This window comes from Pristis pectinata, chromosome 19 (assembly GCF_009764475.1).
Source record: "Pristis pectinata isolate sPriPec2 chromosome 19, sPriPec2.1.pri, whole genome shotgun sequence".
In the NCBI taxonomy this organism is placed as follows: Eukaryota; Metazoa; Chordata; class Chondrichthyes; order Rhinopristiformes; family Pristidae; genus Pristis; species Pristis pectinata.
The window spans coordinates 6,715,344-6,732,351 of NC_067423.1; the positions used below are offsets into that span (position 1 = coordinate 6,715,344).

Consider the following 17,008-nt stretch of genomic DNA (forward strand, 5'->3'; position numbering starts at 1 on the left):
TCAGATCCAAACTTGGTCTCAGTGACCTCAGCGTGAGAGCATCAGTGCAATATGAAACACCTTGTCCTTTTCGTCTGGCTCTTGTTCATCTCTGAAGCACAAAGTCTTGAAATAATCGCAGGTGACTTTACTGAACTGAATGTAAGTGTTAAAAAGTTCAAATTTGATAACTAATATCATTAAGCTACTTGAACTGTAGGCAAATTAGCGCAGGAGCAATTCATTAGAGTGTTGAATGTTTCAAACAAAGATTGGTGAGAGAGAAAATGATTTTAATTTATGAGGAACTGACACCAGTTCTGGGGAAAGAGGGATGGGCTTCATTTGATTCAGATGGGACCCAGCCATATAGCTAAGACTATAGATAAAGGTTTAAACTAAATCAAACTGGGTAGTATTCACCTGAGGGGAAATTTAGAAAGTTAGGAAGACAGAACGGGATAATAATTAAGTCGTGAAAAATAAAAAGCTGCAGATGCTGCAAATCTGAAATAAAAACAGAAAAATCTGGAAGCAGCAGGTCAGGCAGCATCTGACGGAGGGTCCTTGACCCGAAATGTTAGCACTGATTCTGCTCCACAGACGCTGCCTGATCTGTTGAGTGTTTCCAGCATTTTCTGTTCTAAGTGCTGCTTAGCGGCGAGGTAACATAACCAAAATGTGTCAAGAAGGGATATAACATACAAACATGACAGTGTACATCCAATCACAGTTAGAGCAAGCAAAAAGGATAAAAAGACAAAGTTGAAGGATCAGAGTCCTTTACCCCAGGGTGGAAATGCCAAATACCAGTTTTTTACATGGGGTGTGGTAGGTGCCCGAGACACACTGCCAGGAGATGTGGTGGAAGCAGATACAATAGCAGTGTTTAAGAGGCATTTAGACAGGCCCATGAACAGGCAGGGAACGGAGGGATATAGACTACGTGCAGGCAGATGGGATTAGTTTATCTTGACATCATGGTCAGCACACACATGGTGGACTGAGGGGCCTGTTCCTGTGCTGTACTGCTCTATGTTCTATGTTCTTTACAAATTGATAGCCCAATTGAAATAAATGGGAACAATCTAATAACCATTATGGAGAGAGGCTTACAAGTGACCAATGTGTGAGGAGCTGACATAAATTAACATGTTAAAAATAGTGCTGGAGAGATCAATAGGACTGAAAGCCAGTAAGTCCCCAGGACCTGGTAGCATGTCTTGAAAGTGAAGTCGATGGGGTTGTGGGTAAACTGGCTGTCATCTTCCAAACTTCTACAGATTGTAGAACATTCCCGCAGTTTGGAAGGTTGCAAATGCAACCACAGTGAGAGGAGCCAATGTAATGTATCCAGGCTTGCCGATGCTGCAAAGCAGGATGGCGGTGCGAGTTGTGAAAAGAATGCAAAGAGCTTTCAAGAGGATACAAACAGGTTAAGTAAGCGAGCAAGATCCACAAACAAAATACAATACGCAAAAATTTGAAGTCATACACTTTGGTAGAAAAAATAGACAAGTAGAATGGTGAGAGATGGAAAGCAGTTGTGTTCAGAGGGACCTGGGTGTTGTCATATACAAACCACTGAAAGTTTACATACTGGTACAGCTAGCAATTAAAAAGGCAAAGGGTATGTTGTTTGTTTATTGCAAGGGGTTTTGCATTTAAGAGTAAAGACAATCTTACTGCACTTAAAAATGGTCCCGGTGAGACTGCCTTATGTACAAGTCTGGACTCTATTAAGGCAGAATATTCTTGCAGCAGACAGAGGTTCACAGGATTGGTTCCTGGATTGAGGGGCTGGATGGGGATTGTCCTCTGAGAAGAGGTTTAGACTGGACCAATAGTCCCGAACATTTGAAATAATGAGAGGTGATCTACTGAAGCATTCAAATTCTTGGGTAGGTTGACGGAGTATATTTGAGGATGATGTTTCCCAGTGCTTGATAGGTTGAGTGAGCTAGGGCTTTTCTCTTTGGAGAGAAGGAGGATAAGAGGTGATTTGATAGAGGTGTACAAGATGATAAGAGGCATAGTTCGAGTGGACAGTCAGAGACTTTTTCCCAGGGCGACAATGGCTAATATGAGGGGACATAATTTTAAGGTAACTGGAGGAAGATATAAGGGGGATGTCAGGGGTAAGTTTTTTACACACAGAGTGGTGGGTGCGTGGAGCGCACTGCCGGCAGAGGTTGTGGGGGCAGATACATTAGGGACATTTAAGAGACTCTTAGATAGACACATGAATGATAGGGAAGGGTTAGATAGATCTTACAGCAGGATAAAATGTTGGCACAACACTGTGGGCCAAAGGGCCTGTACTGTGCTGTAATGTTCTATGTTCTATGCTAGGGTACATAGAGCCAGGGATTTGACTCAAAATCTGTTCACGACAGATGAGAAATAATGTCTTACCAATGGGGAGTGAAACTTTGGAATTCTATCCCTATGAGGCCCGTGAAGCATCAGTCTAGGAGTGCATTCCAGACAATAGTGATAGGTAGGAGGAAGGTGGAGCTAAGGTAAAGATCTTCCACGATCATATTGAACTGAGAAGGAGTGAGGGGCTAAATGACCTCCCACTGTTTTTATTCCTTATGTTCTTAAATGAAGACCATGGATTAACCCTTAAAGATTCAATGATCATTCTATGGTGTAGAATCTGGAATAAAATCTGAAATTCACTTGGAATAAGATTGGATAAGGGTGCAATGGAATTCCTTCTCGCATGAAGCTCACAAAGTAAATAACATACATGGTAGTAATAAATACGGCAATAAATACAATGACAAGCACAAAACAACAGAATGATGCAAAGATTGTAGTGCAATCTGAAGCAGTGCAAAGATAAGTGCTGAAGTGACAATAACAGAATAACCGGGAGAGGGAGAGTTAACTGTCTGAGAACGTGGCAGCACCCCTGGGAAGAGGATGTGAAAGAGGTGATTGGTTCAGAAGTCTGTCAGCAGTGGGGAATAAGTTGTTCTTTAGCCTGGTAACAGTGAAACAAAAAGATTGTTGTAAAAATCTATTTAGTTCCCTCAGGTCCGACAGGGGAGAAAATTTGCCGTTGTTACCTTGTCAAGTCTATATATGTCTCCTGACCCACTGCAATGTAGTTGGTGCTTTGAGATGGCCCAGTGATTCCCTCAGGTGTCAAGGAAGAGTCTCATCATCATTTGTTTAATGGCAATTGACCACATTGGCCACTTCAGTTAAGGGTACGAAGAGAGGAGCCAAGAGGAGGCAGCCGGGTATGATTTGGTGCATCATAATTTCAGCTCAGTGGAAGAAATCACCTTGGAAACTGCCTAATCATCAGAAATGGTGATCCAGTAATGTGATCAGATTAACCCTATACAAGAATGTAGTGGCTGGAGATTCAATGGTACCTTTTAAAAGGGAATTGGATAATTATTTGAAGATAAAATAAATATATTGAACCACAAAGAAATATGCTGACCAGATTAGAGTCATAGAGTAATACAGTATGGAAACAGGCCCTTCGGCCCAACTCGTCCATTCCGACCATTTTGATAATCCCAAACTAGTCCCGTTTGCTCATATCCCTCTCAACCCCTCCTATCCATGCACTTATCTAAATGTCTTTTAAATGTTGTTATTGTACCTGCCTCGACCACTTCCTCTAGCAGCTTATTCCATGCACTCACCACCCTTTGTGTACAGAAGTTACCTCTCAGGTCCCTTTTAAATCTTTCACCTCACACCTTAAACCTATGATGCCCTCTAGATTTTAGTTCCCCTTTGCTGGGATAAAGACTATGTGAGTTCACCCTATTTATAACCCTCATGATTTTATACACCTCTATAAGGTTACCCCATAATCTCCTACCTTCCAAGGAATAAAGTTCTAGTCTGCCCAACCTCTCCCTATAACTCAGGCCCTCAAGTCCTGGCAGTATCCTCGTCAAACCTCTTTCTAGTTTAATGATATCTTTCCTATAACAGGGCAACTATAACTGTACACAATACTCCAAGTGCGGTCTCACCAACGTCTTGTACAATTGCAACATAATGTCTCAACTCCTATATTCAATACCCTGACTGATGAAGGCCAGCGTACCAAACGCCTTCTTCACTACCCTGTCTACCTCTGACACCACTTTCAGCAAGCTATGCACTTGTACTCCTAGGTCCCTCTGTTCCACAACACTCCTCAGGGCCCGACCATTCGATGTATAAATTCTACCCTGGTTTGACTTGCCAAAATGCAACACTACGCACTTACAGGATTGCTTAACAAAGAGCCAATGTGGACTCAATAGGCTGGCTGGCCTCCTTCCATGCTGACACCGTGATTCCACATGCAACAATTTAAGATTTAGTGTTCTGTATCCATTCAGTCACTGAAGTGGATGAAAACACAAGCTTGGAGACACAAGAGAGGAGCTCAGCTGTGAAAGTCGACCTACGCTGTAATAAAGCAGACAACAGCAGAACCAAGAAGCTTACAATTAATGCTTTGTTATTTAATGCTAGCGGGAGTGAGGGATAAAGAGAAAGAGTAAACAGGGTAACCCAAGCTCCCCACTCAAAGATTTACAAGTTTGTGTCCCTCCTTTTATACTTAATTTAAAGATGCCTACATGCAGAGTTGCACATACAGTACTTGGGCGGTTGCTTACAGCAAACTTTAGCAAAACAAGATATGCCTTAAGCACTTCTTTGTTTCACCCAAGCACCTGCACATCTTACAGTCATAACTATAGTCACGCCATGGTTGAAGCAATAACAGCTGCACACCATTAAACTTACATTTTCAGTTAACTTTTACACAGCCATGAAGTATAACCAGCGTAAAATATAACCAGTATAGTGCAGCCAGTGTAGAGTTCCAGCATGTGAGCTGAATCAGGAATTCACTCCTTCATTCGTATCTTCATTTCATTATTCTTTTCCACCCCATGCACCAGCGTTGAGCTGGGCAACGTCTCCCTGCTACCCTTCAGTCAACTTCTCCCTTGTCCTGTGAGTTCCCTTCCTTCTCTACAGAGATCCATCATTACAGTTGGATTTAGTTTATATTTCAATGAAATGATGCCCTGGAGGTTTACAATAGGATTGGTATTCTCAAAGGGTCTTAGAAAATTATGACACAGAAGTAGGCCATTTGGCCCATCATGTCCGTGCTGATCAAAATAGAGCTCCCCAGAGTAATCCCACCTCCCTGCTCCAGATCAGTGGCCGGACAGGTCATGAATCTTCACGTACACATCCAACTACTTTTTAAATGTCTGGAGAGCTTGTGCCTCCAGCACCGTCTCAGGCAGTGAGTTCCAGACCCAAAGTGCCCTCTGGTTTATGCCACGGCCAAGAAAGGTCACCAGCACCTCTATTTCCTCCGGAGGCTAAAGCAATTCAGAATGTCCCCTTTGACACTCACCAATTTTTATTGATGCACCATGTAAAGTATCCTACCTGGATGCATCACGGCTTGGTACGGCAACTGCTCTGTCCGTGACCTCAAGAAACTGCAGAGAATTGTGGACACAGCTCAGCACATCACGGAAACCAGCCTCCTGTCCATGGACTCTATGTCTACATTTCTCACTGCCTTGGTAAAGCAGCCAACATTATCAAAGACCCCACCCACCCCAGACATTCTCTCTTCTCCCCCCTTCTATCAGGCAGAAGATACAAAAGCCTGAAAGCACGTACCACCAGGATCAAGGACAGCTTCTATCCCACTGTTATAAGATTATTAAATGGTTCCCTAGTACAATAAGGTGGAATCTTGACCTCACAATCCACCTTATTATGGCCTTGTACCTTATTGTCAACCTACACTGTACCTTCTCTGTAGCTGTTACACTCTGTTCTGCATTCTGTATTGTTTTACCTTGTACTACCTCGGTGCACTGTTTAGTGAAATGATCTGTATGAACAGCATGCAAGACAAGTTTTTCACTCTACCTCAGTACAAGTAATAATAAAATTAAATCAATTCCAATTCTAATTACAATATGTCTAAGGCCCCTGATCTTTGACAGCCTTGGCTGAATGAAGAAATTATTATGCATCATCTGCTTGGTGATGGCTCATCTTTCCCCGTATGAGGACACTCTGAGCAACAAGACCTCAGTGGAACTTGGGGAAGGAAGTAAATTGGTTTATTATTGTCACATGTACAGTGGTCCCCACAGAGGTACAGTGAAACACTTGTTTTGCAAGCCATTCCTACAGATCAATTCATTACAACAGTGCATTGAGGTAGTACAAGGTAAAACAATGTCAGAATACAGAATAAAGTGTTACAGTTACAGAGAAAGTGCAGTGCAGGCAGACAATAAGGTGCAAGGTCATAACGAGGTAGATTGTGAGGTCAGGAGTCCACCTTATTATACTAGGGAACTGTTCAATATTCTTATAACAGTGGGATAGGAGCTGTCCTTGAGCCTGGTGGTACATGCTTTCAGGCTTTTGTATCTTCAGCCCAATGGGAGAGGGGAGAAGAGAAGACATCCGCAAAATCACAAATTTGTGCTAATGGCCAACGAGTATGTTTCATGGGTGCATGTTCGTCTCATAATGTGTGGCAGATTCCCAACCATTGCAAATTTAGCTTGCAGATTTTGGCAGAGGGAGTAGGTATTTTCTCACCATAGGCAAGAGAGGTCCTCATATACATGGTAATGTCTGGATCAGCATGCCGATAAGGTATCACAGAAATATATCCCAGTGTCTGCTGAAGTCCAGCCATCCTGTATTTGTCTGTGATGATAAGTTAATGAAACTTCTTTTTAACTAAAGAAAAATCTCTGTTGTTGTTTGATTTCAATAATAAGCACTTCATTCTTTGTCAGGGCTTTGGAGTTCCTGAATCTGATAAACTTGGAGGTGGTCCTCTTGTCAACATAAACACATATGGAAAACGCCATAAGGTACATCTAAGTCTAATTATTCTTGCAGCAATGCACTGAAGTAATGCTTTGGCTTATAAATTACATGGGGAACATAATCTGGTGACATTGAATCCATTCTTCATTCTCTGGAAAGAAGATTGTTTCTTGCTTTATATGCTGTTATTTTTTAAAATCTTTTGAAAAAGAATAGAATTATGACATTGCTCCATGATTCCTGCCAATTATTAACTCAAATTATTCTATGCAATATAACATTCCTTTCCATGACTTGTTATTGAATTGTCTGCAATGGTTGTCTCAGTGTAATTTTAACCTTCCCGCTCACTTCTTGTACTCTTCAAGGCATTGAGTGTTAAGAAAAAAATCTGCGTTAATAAAGACCCTTCAATGACTGCAGGAAATCCCAAAGCATTTTACAGTCCCTGACATAGAAATGAAGTTAAGTCACTGGGAACAAAGAGGTTAAATTCCATTTGGCAAATTCCCATCAGAACGAGTTAATGATCATGTTATTAGTGAGATAGCTGGGCAATGAATATTGGCCAGGGCTCTTGAGGGGAGTTCCCCTGCTCTTTCTTGTCTACTAACAAATGTGTATTTTTAAACATATTCTGTCGTATGTAAGCATTGATGGCAAGGTTACTATGTATTATCCACCCCAATTGACCCTGAATTAAATAGTTTGTCGGCCCATTTAAAAGGCAATTAAGAGCAGGTGTTGATAATGAACCATGGCTAGTAAGTTCAAGAGAAGAGCTTTCCTGGTGCTGTTGGAACTACAATAAGCATCAATAGATTATTCAGTTGTAGCCAAGTGGATCTATCCTCACTGAACATGGAGAAGTTGTTGGATGAGAAGAAGGAACTTTTATTATTTCTCTTCCCACCTGAACAGTGAGAAGATTGATGGTTGTATCCCTAACTTCAGCCTCACTGAATTTAATTAATTCAACCAAGCTGATAACAAGCAGAGCCAGACTGGGCCATCAGGGATAATTACAATGTTTCAGTGGTTCAGACAATCTGGTTGAGCATCTTCTGAAGAATATCCTCAGACTTCTTTCCTTCCAGACTTACAGAGATTACTTTTGGACAAATATTAGGTTCTCTGTCTCCATTCAGAATTTAAGTTAATTTGAATTTATTCTAATTGCTGTTCTTAACAAGTGTTTTGGAGATAAGGAGACCTAAGGCTTTCAAACATTTCACAGCCAATACAGTAAATGTAGTCACTGTTATAACATAGGAAATATTGACCAATTTACACAGTGCATTCCTGCAAACAGTAATGTGATAGGAGTTATTGGTCAATAGATTGTTGTGATTTGAGTACTAAACTTTTCTGCAGAACGTATTATCAGAGCAAGGTAAAGGATTTGTGAACCGCTGTTGTACTTTATTGTGTCTAACTGCTCAGGGAATCAATTAGCAAAGCATGTTCTATTATCCAACAACAAATGTCTTTAGTTCCACAAACAGTAAAGGTTACAGTACCTTTATCTTGTTAACTTGCTTTAAATGAGGATAAAGTAACATGAATATGAATCAACTAATATTGAGGAAAATATATTCAGTTCTTGACAGGATCTTAAAAGGTCCACACATCATTTTGCATTGAAGTGTCGGAACAGTGTTAAGAAGATTAATTTCTCCTTGAAGAGAAAATGCCAGCTTTGATTCTAAGATAATACATTCTAACCATCAGCATTTACCTCTGATAAGGTCAGAGAGAGAATGCAGGTCTTTATTGCATTCATGAAGAAGGAAAAGCATTGGTTTATGATTCAGTGATGTGTAACTTTTCTCTTTTGCACTGATATCCTGTATAATTCTGACGTTGTGATGTTTCTAACTGCTGGTTGCCTCAGTGAAGATGCAAAATGGCTTAGTGATGGACAGATAGAGAAGGCAAAATCCATTCAATGCTTACCAGAAATTTGACAGCTCTGAGCTAAAACTGAATGTATCTCAGAGATAAGGACGAATCTGAACTGAAATAATTTGAATGAAACACACTGTTAATAGCTCTGAGTTGGATAATTTCTGATAGATGTCATTTTACTTGTCTTAAATCACCCTTGTTGCAAACAAAATGGGCCAAATCTTACTGGAATGGAGCCTTACTTAGTTGCCCACAGGTTAGAACATTTTCTGAACCCTTTGGTTTTAATATAATTTGTTCCATAATTTGTTGGAGAGTTGAGCTGAGAGCAGGAGAAGCTGAAATGTTTCTGAGTCTGGAGCGAGTGACAGGATCAAAGGTCTATCTTCTCAGCCATTGAGACTGAAGGGTGGAGGGAGAATCAATAGAAATCGAGAATGAATTAGTATCACATCAGGCCCAGAGGAATGGAGAAAAGGAAAACAAAAGGATTTAAATTTGTAGCATTTAAAATCTCGGGAAGGTGCATATTGTATGCTGCAAAGAGACCTGACAACCTTTTCAAGGTAAACTGATTGATTGAGACTGCATTGGTAACTGTCACATTGTTAAAAGGCTACTTACACTGGTAAGTGCGATGCTCATCAATTTGGGGTCAATTTAATGGGCAATTAATGTGGCACTCCAGCAAGTTTTTCAAAGCAACAGAGAATCTAAAGGCAAGATGCTGTGTGAATCAACATAACTTGAAATTGTTACAGAGGTTCCCATCTCATTGTATAGCTGCTGAATAGACTAGTAGATCTGTTCATTTATTGAACATAAAAGTAAGAACAGGAACAGCCAAAATTCACCTCAAGCCAGCTCTGCAAATGGCTTGTGTAATAAACTGGTTATTATTTTTCCAAGGTTCAACCTAATGCTACTGCAGAATAAGATGATGTTTTCTTTGTGGTTAACTGACTGGAGAGTAAAACAGACCAACCCAGCAATTTCATTGCTATATGTTACCGATGGTAAAGTGTGGCCAAGATTGTTAAAACTCACCCTTTAGGAGTACTTCAATGCAAAGGATGTCATTGAATCAAAAATATCATCGCATCCAAAGAAAAAAATTTAAAACCTCCCAGACATGTGTTATTCGTGAAGAACAAATAAAAAGTGCCATTTTTGATATCTTTCATTATTTGTTCTTCACTAATTAATCCTCCATGATGGATTATTTACCTTAATTCCAATAATAAGCTTCAAGTTCTGAGGAGTGATCCACTAATAGCCTGTCCTAGTCAAACCACATAGACGCCGGCCAAGAAAGTTCACCAGCACCTCTACTTCCACAGAAAGGTAAAGAGATCTGGGATGTCCCCTTTGCCTCTCGCCAATTTTTATCGATGTACCAGAGAAAGCATCTTATCCAGATACACCACAGCTTGGTATGGTAACTTTTCTGCCTGTGACTGCAAGAAACTGCAGAGAGTTGTGGACACAGCTCAACACATCACGGACACCAGCCTCCTCTCCATGAACTCTGTCTACACTTCTCACTGCCTTGGTAAAGCAGCCAACATAATCCCACCCTGGACATTCTCTTTTCTCCCGCTTCCCATCGGGCAGAAGATACAAAAGCCTGAAAGCACGTACCACCAGGCTCAAGGACAGCTTCTATCCCACTGTTATAAGACTATTGAACGGTGCCCTAGTACAATACGATGGACTCTCGACCTCACAATCTACTTCATCGTGGCCCTTGAACCTTATTGTCTGCCTGCGCTGCACTTTCTTTGTAACTGTAACATTTTATTCTGCATTCTGTTATTGTTTTCCCTTGTACAACCTCAATGTACTGTTGAAATGAAATGATCTGTATGGACGGCATGCAAAGCAAAGTTTTTCACTGTACCTCGGTACATGTGAGAATACTAAACCAATTTACTAACATTTTATGTTGGTCTTGGATGCTCTTAACATAAGGAAAACTTTACTAATATTTCATTCTTGTATCTGGCAGAGAAGTAAAGATGGAGGAGACAAAGAGGAGGTGAGATTTCTCTTCTCTCTTATCACATAGTGTTTGAAATTTCTGGTTAGTTTAACCATTACCTACCTACTGATTGTGGTGTTTACACAACCACTGGGTTATTGACATCTTTGCTCTTACTAATATTTTGCCTTTGTAAATAATTTATGTGAACGAGTGCAACAAGTTTGCTGCTCTTTCATTTATTGCTGACCGTTGAAAGGTTGTCTAGGTTGTTCAGTGATCAAGTATCCCAGAAGATGGAAGGGCAATTGATTATTTCCAACCTCAATTTTTATTATTGGATCCTACTTGAGTGGTGGATTTAGTGACAGGATGAATGAATTTATGAATGGAAGTGTTGAATTGGTTACAGTATGAATGCATGTGGAACGGATAGGATACAGTGGATGGATGAATCTGGTACTAACCAGGGCAGATAACCAGGTACTAACCAGGGCAGATAAGATAGGTGAGTTATTTCCCCATTCTGGTAGCTGATGGATTGGTATCCTAACCCGCTCTGCAGAGCTGGAGATGTGAACATCTCCACAAAACAACATCATTGACAACTAACTGCACTCTTTAATCCCTGATCTGTGTCATTTTCCCCACAAGTCTCAATAAACCAGGACAATTGGGAATACAGGAGGGCCAAAATCTTATTTATTTTTCCCATTGTTTAATTTTTTCCCATGGGGTCAGGAGGAGCAGGGATGCTCCATAGGGAATCGGTAGGAGTGCATCAGCCTTGTCTGCTGTGACCCCACCTCACCAGCTCCCCCTCCCCCACTTACACCCTCTGGGCTGGACGATTTTCCACGTTTCCAGCCAGCTCTCCTTCTGGAATGTTGGACTTGTGGGACTCGTTGTTCAAGTTGTCTGGTTTGCATTCTGCTGCAGAGAGGAAATTAAGTGGCTATTGCGGTTTACTGCATGGTGAGCCACACCTATTTAAAGCCCAGGCCCCCCCCCCACCCTCCTGTACCCTCCAGTTGTTCTGGTTTGCTTATAATTGTGGGGAAATGACACAGGCCATGGATTAAAGTGTACAGGTAGTTGTCAATGATGCTGCTTTATTACAAATGTCCACGTCACCAGCTCTGCGTAGCAGGTTAGAGTACAAACCCCTTGGCTACAAGGGTCATAGAGTTATACAGCACAGAAACAGGCCCTTTGGCCCAACTGGTCCATGCTAACCAAGATTTCTACCTGAGCTGGTCCAATTTGCCTGTGTTTGGCCCATATCCCTCTAAACCTTTCCTATCCATGAAGATGTCCAAACATTGTAATTAGTACCAACCTCTACAGCTTCCTCTGGCAGCTCGTTCCACGTACCCACAGCCCTCTGTATGGAAAAAGTTATCTCTTGTGTCCCTTTTAAATCTTTCCCCTCTCACCTTAAATCTATGTCCTCTTAGACTCCCCTACCCTGGGGGAAAAATAATGTGACCATTCACCTTGTCTATGCCCCTCGAGATTTTATATACCTCTATAAGGTCGCCCCTTAACCTCTGATGCTCTAGGGAAAAAAAGCCCCAGCCTATCCGGTCTCTCCTTATAACTCTAATTCCCCAGACCCGGTAACAACCTCGTGAATCTGTTCTGTATCCTTTCCAGCTTAATGGTATCCTTCCATAGCTGGATGACCAGAACTGCACACAATAGTCCAAGTGCAGTCTCACCAACGACTTGCACAGTTAGAGAGTGGGGAAATAACTCACCAATCTTAGCTGGTTGCTGCCAGATCCACCCATTCATTAATCAGTTGCATCGCATCAATTACACATACTCTCATCCATTCATCATGTAATCCATTCAACCCTCCATTCATAAAATTATCCATTCATTCACCAAATCCAAAACCTTTTGACCTCTGTGGCCAAATTTCAGCATGAGCTGGAAATCTGATTTTTGCCAACAGCAATAAGTTTGTGCCAAATAACTTCTGACTATTTTAACAAATTAAATATCCCAAATTTAAGTCCCTGCTGGTCATCCCATTCTCAAAGTTTGTATTGATAATGGATCGGGGAAGATGTAAAGTCCCTTGAAAGCAAAACAACAACAAGAACATCTTCAATATAATGAAGCAAAAATTGCACCAAATGATCTCCAGTTAATGCCAGGTTAAGACAAGATATCTTTATTAGTCTCATGTACATCGAAACACACAGTGAAATGCATCTTTGGCGTAGAGTGTTCTGGGGGCAGCCCGCAAGTGTCGCCACGCTTCCGGCGCCAACATAGCATGCCCGCAACTTCCTAACCCGTACGTCTTTGGAATGTGGGAGGAAACCGGAGGAAACCCACGCAGACACGGGTAGAACGGACAAACCCCTTAGAGACAGCGGCCGGAATTGAAACCAGGTTGCTGGCGCTTTAATAGCGTTATGCTAACCGCTACACTACCGTGCCTGCCACATACAGATATTAGGATATCAGATCAAAAACTTTGGGAATGAGGTGGATTTTAAGGGATGTCTTAAAGGAGGAAGGAGAGGCAGAGCGTGGCAGGAATTCCAAAGCTGAGGATCTTGTTAGTTAAATATACAGAAGGCAAACTAATAAAACCAGAAGAGCAGGGAAATAATGGAGAGTTGTAGGAGAAGAGGGGATAACGGAGGTAAGGAGAGTTGAGAAGAGGAGGGATTTGGAAACAAGGTTGAGAATTTGAAAGTGCATGAAGCCAGGGCAGGTTCGCAATCACAGGCATAACAGATGGGTGGAACAGGATGATTTAAGTCACAGATAATAAAGTTTTATGTGACCTAATCTTTGCAGAGAGTTGAAGGAACAGAGCTATTCCCAATGGCTGTTGGTACAGCCAACTCACGATCTGGCAGGGAAGTGGGAGCTTTTCAATGCATCTTCTGCAATCTTCGTTACCATAAGAACAAAGGAAAACAGGAGCAGGAGAAGGCCACTCAGCCCCTCAAACCTGCCCCATCATTCAATATAATTGTGGCTGATCTGCCCCAGGCTTCAACTCATCTTCTGTGGCAGTTCCCCACAGCCCTCAATTCCCCAATCTTTGAAAAAATGATCTACTTTCCCCTTAAATATCCCAATGATCTAACCTTCAGAACTCGCTGGGGCAAAGAACTGGAGATTCGCCACCCTCTGTGAGAAGTCCCTATGTGTCTCAGTTTTGAACACCTGTCCCTGAATCTTGTAGCCATTCCCCTCATTTGAGACTCTTCCACTAATGCAAACATCTCAACACTGCTCTCTGGTGATCTTGTAACTCTAGGATCTAAACTCCAAAGAATATAGATCTAACTTCTTTAATCCTAATTGTCAGTGTGAACATGGTTGTCAAAGACGGAGAGGTCTTCCAATGTTTTCAATATAGAACAAAACATAGAACAGTACAGCACAGGAACAGGCCCTTCGGCCCATGATGTTGTGCTGAATTAATTAAGCTAATGATGTCTAATTACACTAATCCCTTCTGCCTGCGATTGGTCCATATCCCTCCCTTCCCTGGATATTCATGTGCCTGTGTAAGAGCCTCTTAAATGCCTCTTTCGTATCTGCCTCCACCACCACCCCTGGCAGCGCATTCCAGGCACCCACCGCGCTATGTGTGTGGGGATAAAAAACATGCCCTTTTCTGTGTGTGGGGATAAAAAACATGCCCTGCACATCTCCTTTGAATTTTCCTCCTCTCACCTTAAACGCGTGCCCTCTAGTGAGCATTTTGAACCTGGGAAAAAGATTCTGTCAACTCGGTCTACGCCTCTCATAATTTTATAAACTATCGGGTCTCATCTCAGCTTCTGCCGCTCCAGAGAAAAAGTATACTAGAAATTTTAAAAAGTATAGTTTAAAAAGTATACTGGAAGTTCATTACTTAAAGAAATGTGAATGTCTTTATTAATCTCTTTGTTTTATTCAATAGGATCACACTGATGACCAGATCGTCATTCAAAGTTACAAAGTTAAGTCCATCATCACTTCACGCTTTGCTGAAACAGTCTTTAGCACGAAGGTCCACAACAAGGAATCAAGTGCACAGAATGTGGAATTCAACTTAAGGATTCCCAAGGGAGCGTACATCACGAATTTCACAATGTGAGTCCTCAAACGAGAAAAGCAGTTCAAATTACAGGTTCCTGGGCTCAGACTTATCAGGGACATGTGATGCACAATGGATATTCCAAATCTCAGGGAGGTTATCACTTTAGAGTAAGATCCCTTCATGAAGTCGCTTTTCCAAAGACTTATTTAGTTAGTACCTTTTATAACATCCCAAGTCAAGCAATGGTGAAGTTCTTCAGAAGTGTCGTCTCTGTAGTAAATCTGGCAATCGATCAGTGTGGCAAGTTTTTAACGCTGAGAGCGGTGGGTGCATGGAATGCGCTGCCAGGGGCAGTGGTGAAAACAGATACGATAGAGGCGTTTGAGAGGCTCTTGGATAGGCACATGAACATACAGAGAATGGAGAGATACGGACATTGTGTAGGCAGAAGGGATTAGTTTAGTTAGGCATTTAATTACTAGTTTAATTATTTTGGCACAACATCATTGGATGAAGGGCTTTTTCCTGTGCTGTAGTGTTCTGTGTTCTATCTGAAAAGAAAATGAGATGAAAAATCAAAGAAGCCGCAAAGATATGTGCATCTGCTACACACCACTAGGAAGGATTAACTTCACATCATGCATGTGTCTAAAATTCGTCATTAGCTGCATTGAGGCAGAAACCACATCTGAATTGTTGCAGATTAAATTGAAAATGCGATTTTATGTCGTGAATCTTTTTTAAAAAAAAACATCACTAATGACCATTTTACTGAGAAAGTACAAAGGTTTCTGTGAAAAAATTTGGACTCTGGCATTTTTGTTTTTTTTGTCTATTTGCTCTTGTAAATACTCTCCTTGTTGTTGGCTTTCAAGTTTGACTGTTCAACATTTAACATTGTTAAATGCAAGTAGGTTAATAAAAGCATACCTTTAAAGGAAAGTTACAAATGAAAATTACCTCTATGTGGACTCTAGAACAAGTAGGTGTATTGCTTTATCGCCTTTTCTTAATCGTCTGCATTTCTGTAGCACCTTTAGAAAATCAGAAGGTTCCAGGGCACATTTCAATTTTAACACAATCTGCCCAGAGACACAGAGAGAAGAAATTACAGAGTCTTGCATTTCTGTAGCACCTTTAGAACACCAGAAGGTTCTAGGGCACATTACAGTGAACAACTTGCTCTTTGAAATGTAGTCACCGGTGTATTGTTAGAAACAAGGCAGCCACATTATGCATAGCATTGCCCACAATTAACATTGTGGTAATAAGAACATAAGGAATAGAAGCAGGGCTAGGACATTAAGCTTCATATGCCCACTGCACCATTCAATGAGATCATGGCTGATGTTTTACCCTGGTGCCACTTTCCTGCACTAACTCCATATCTCTTGATTCCCTCAATATCCAAATGTCTGCTGATCGCTGCCTTGGATATTTGGAATGACTGAACCTCCCTCTTGTGTAGAGAATTCCAAAGATTCACCACCCTCTGGGTGAAGGAAATTGGAAATGGAATTGGTTTATTATTGTCACTTGTACCAAGGTACAGTGAAAAACTTGTCTCGCATACCGTCCATACAGATCAATTCATTATACAGTGCATCGAGATAGTACAGGGTAAAACAATAGCAGAATGCAGAATAAAGTGTCACAGCTACAGAGAAAGTGCAGTGCAGGTAGACAATAGGGTGCAAGGTAGATTGTGAGGTCAAGAGTCAATCTTATCGTACTAGGGAATTGTTCAATAGTCTTATAACAGTGGGATAGAAGCTGCCCTTGAGCCTGGTGGTTCGTGCTTTCAGGCTTTTGCATCTTCTGCCCAATGGGAGGGGGGAGAAGAGAGAATGTCTGGGGTGGGTGGGGACTTTGATTATGCTGGCTGCTTGACCGAGGCAGTGAGAAGTGCAGAGAGTACAGATTTTTCTCATCTCAGTCCTGAATGCCAGGTCCCTTATTTTGAGACTGTAACCCTCTGGTTCCAGGCATCCCATCCAGGGGAAACATCATCCCTGCATCTACCCTGTCAGGTCACGTACAAACCTCATTCAAAGTCAAGAGATTTAAAGCCCAGTCTGCTCAAACTCCCCATACAGTCGCTTGGGCTCTAGCTCTGCCTGTCTTCTAGTGATGTGTGGAATAGTCTTTATCTCAGACCTACTTATCTCACTCCTTCAACTCTTTTTGTTCCGGTACATTGACAACTGCATTGGGACTGCTTC

At 41.5% G+C, this 17,008-nt stretch overlaps 1 protein-coding gene across 1 annotated transcript in view; it reads left to right on the plus strand.

Annotated features, from left to right (window-relative positions):
* Positions 1-17,008, plus strand: part of itih2 (inter-alpha-trypsin inhibitor heavy chain 2) — a 69,755-nt gene continuing 52,747 nt past the window's right edge. Inside the window, exons 1-4 of the mRNA XM_052034087.1 lie at positions 1-141; positions 6,804-6,881; positions 10,754-10,783; positions 14,667-14,839. Of these exons, the coding sequence (XP_051890047.1) occupies positions 52-141; positions 6,804-6,881; positions 10,754-10,783; positions 14,667-14,839 (371 nt within the window). The 5' untranslated portion in view covers positions 1-51. The remainder of the gene's footprint in view (positions 142-6,803; positions 6,882-10,753; positions 10,784-14,666; positions 14,840-17,008) is intronic.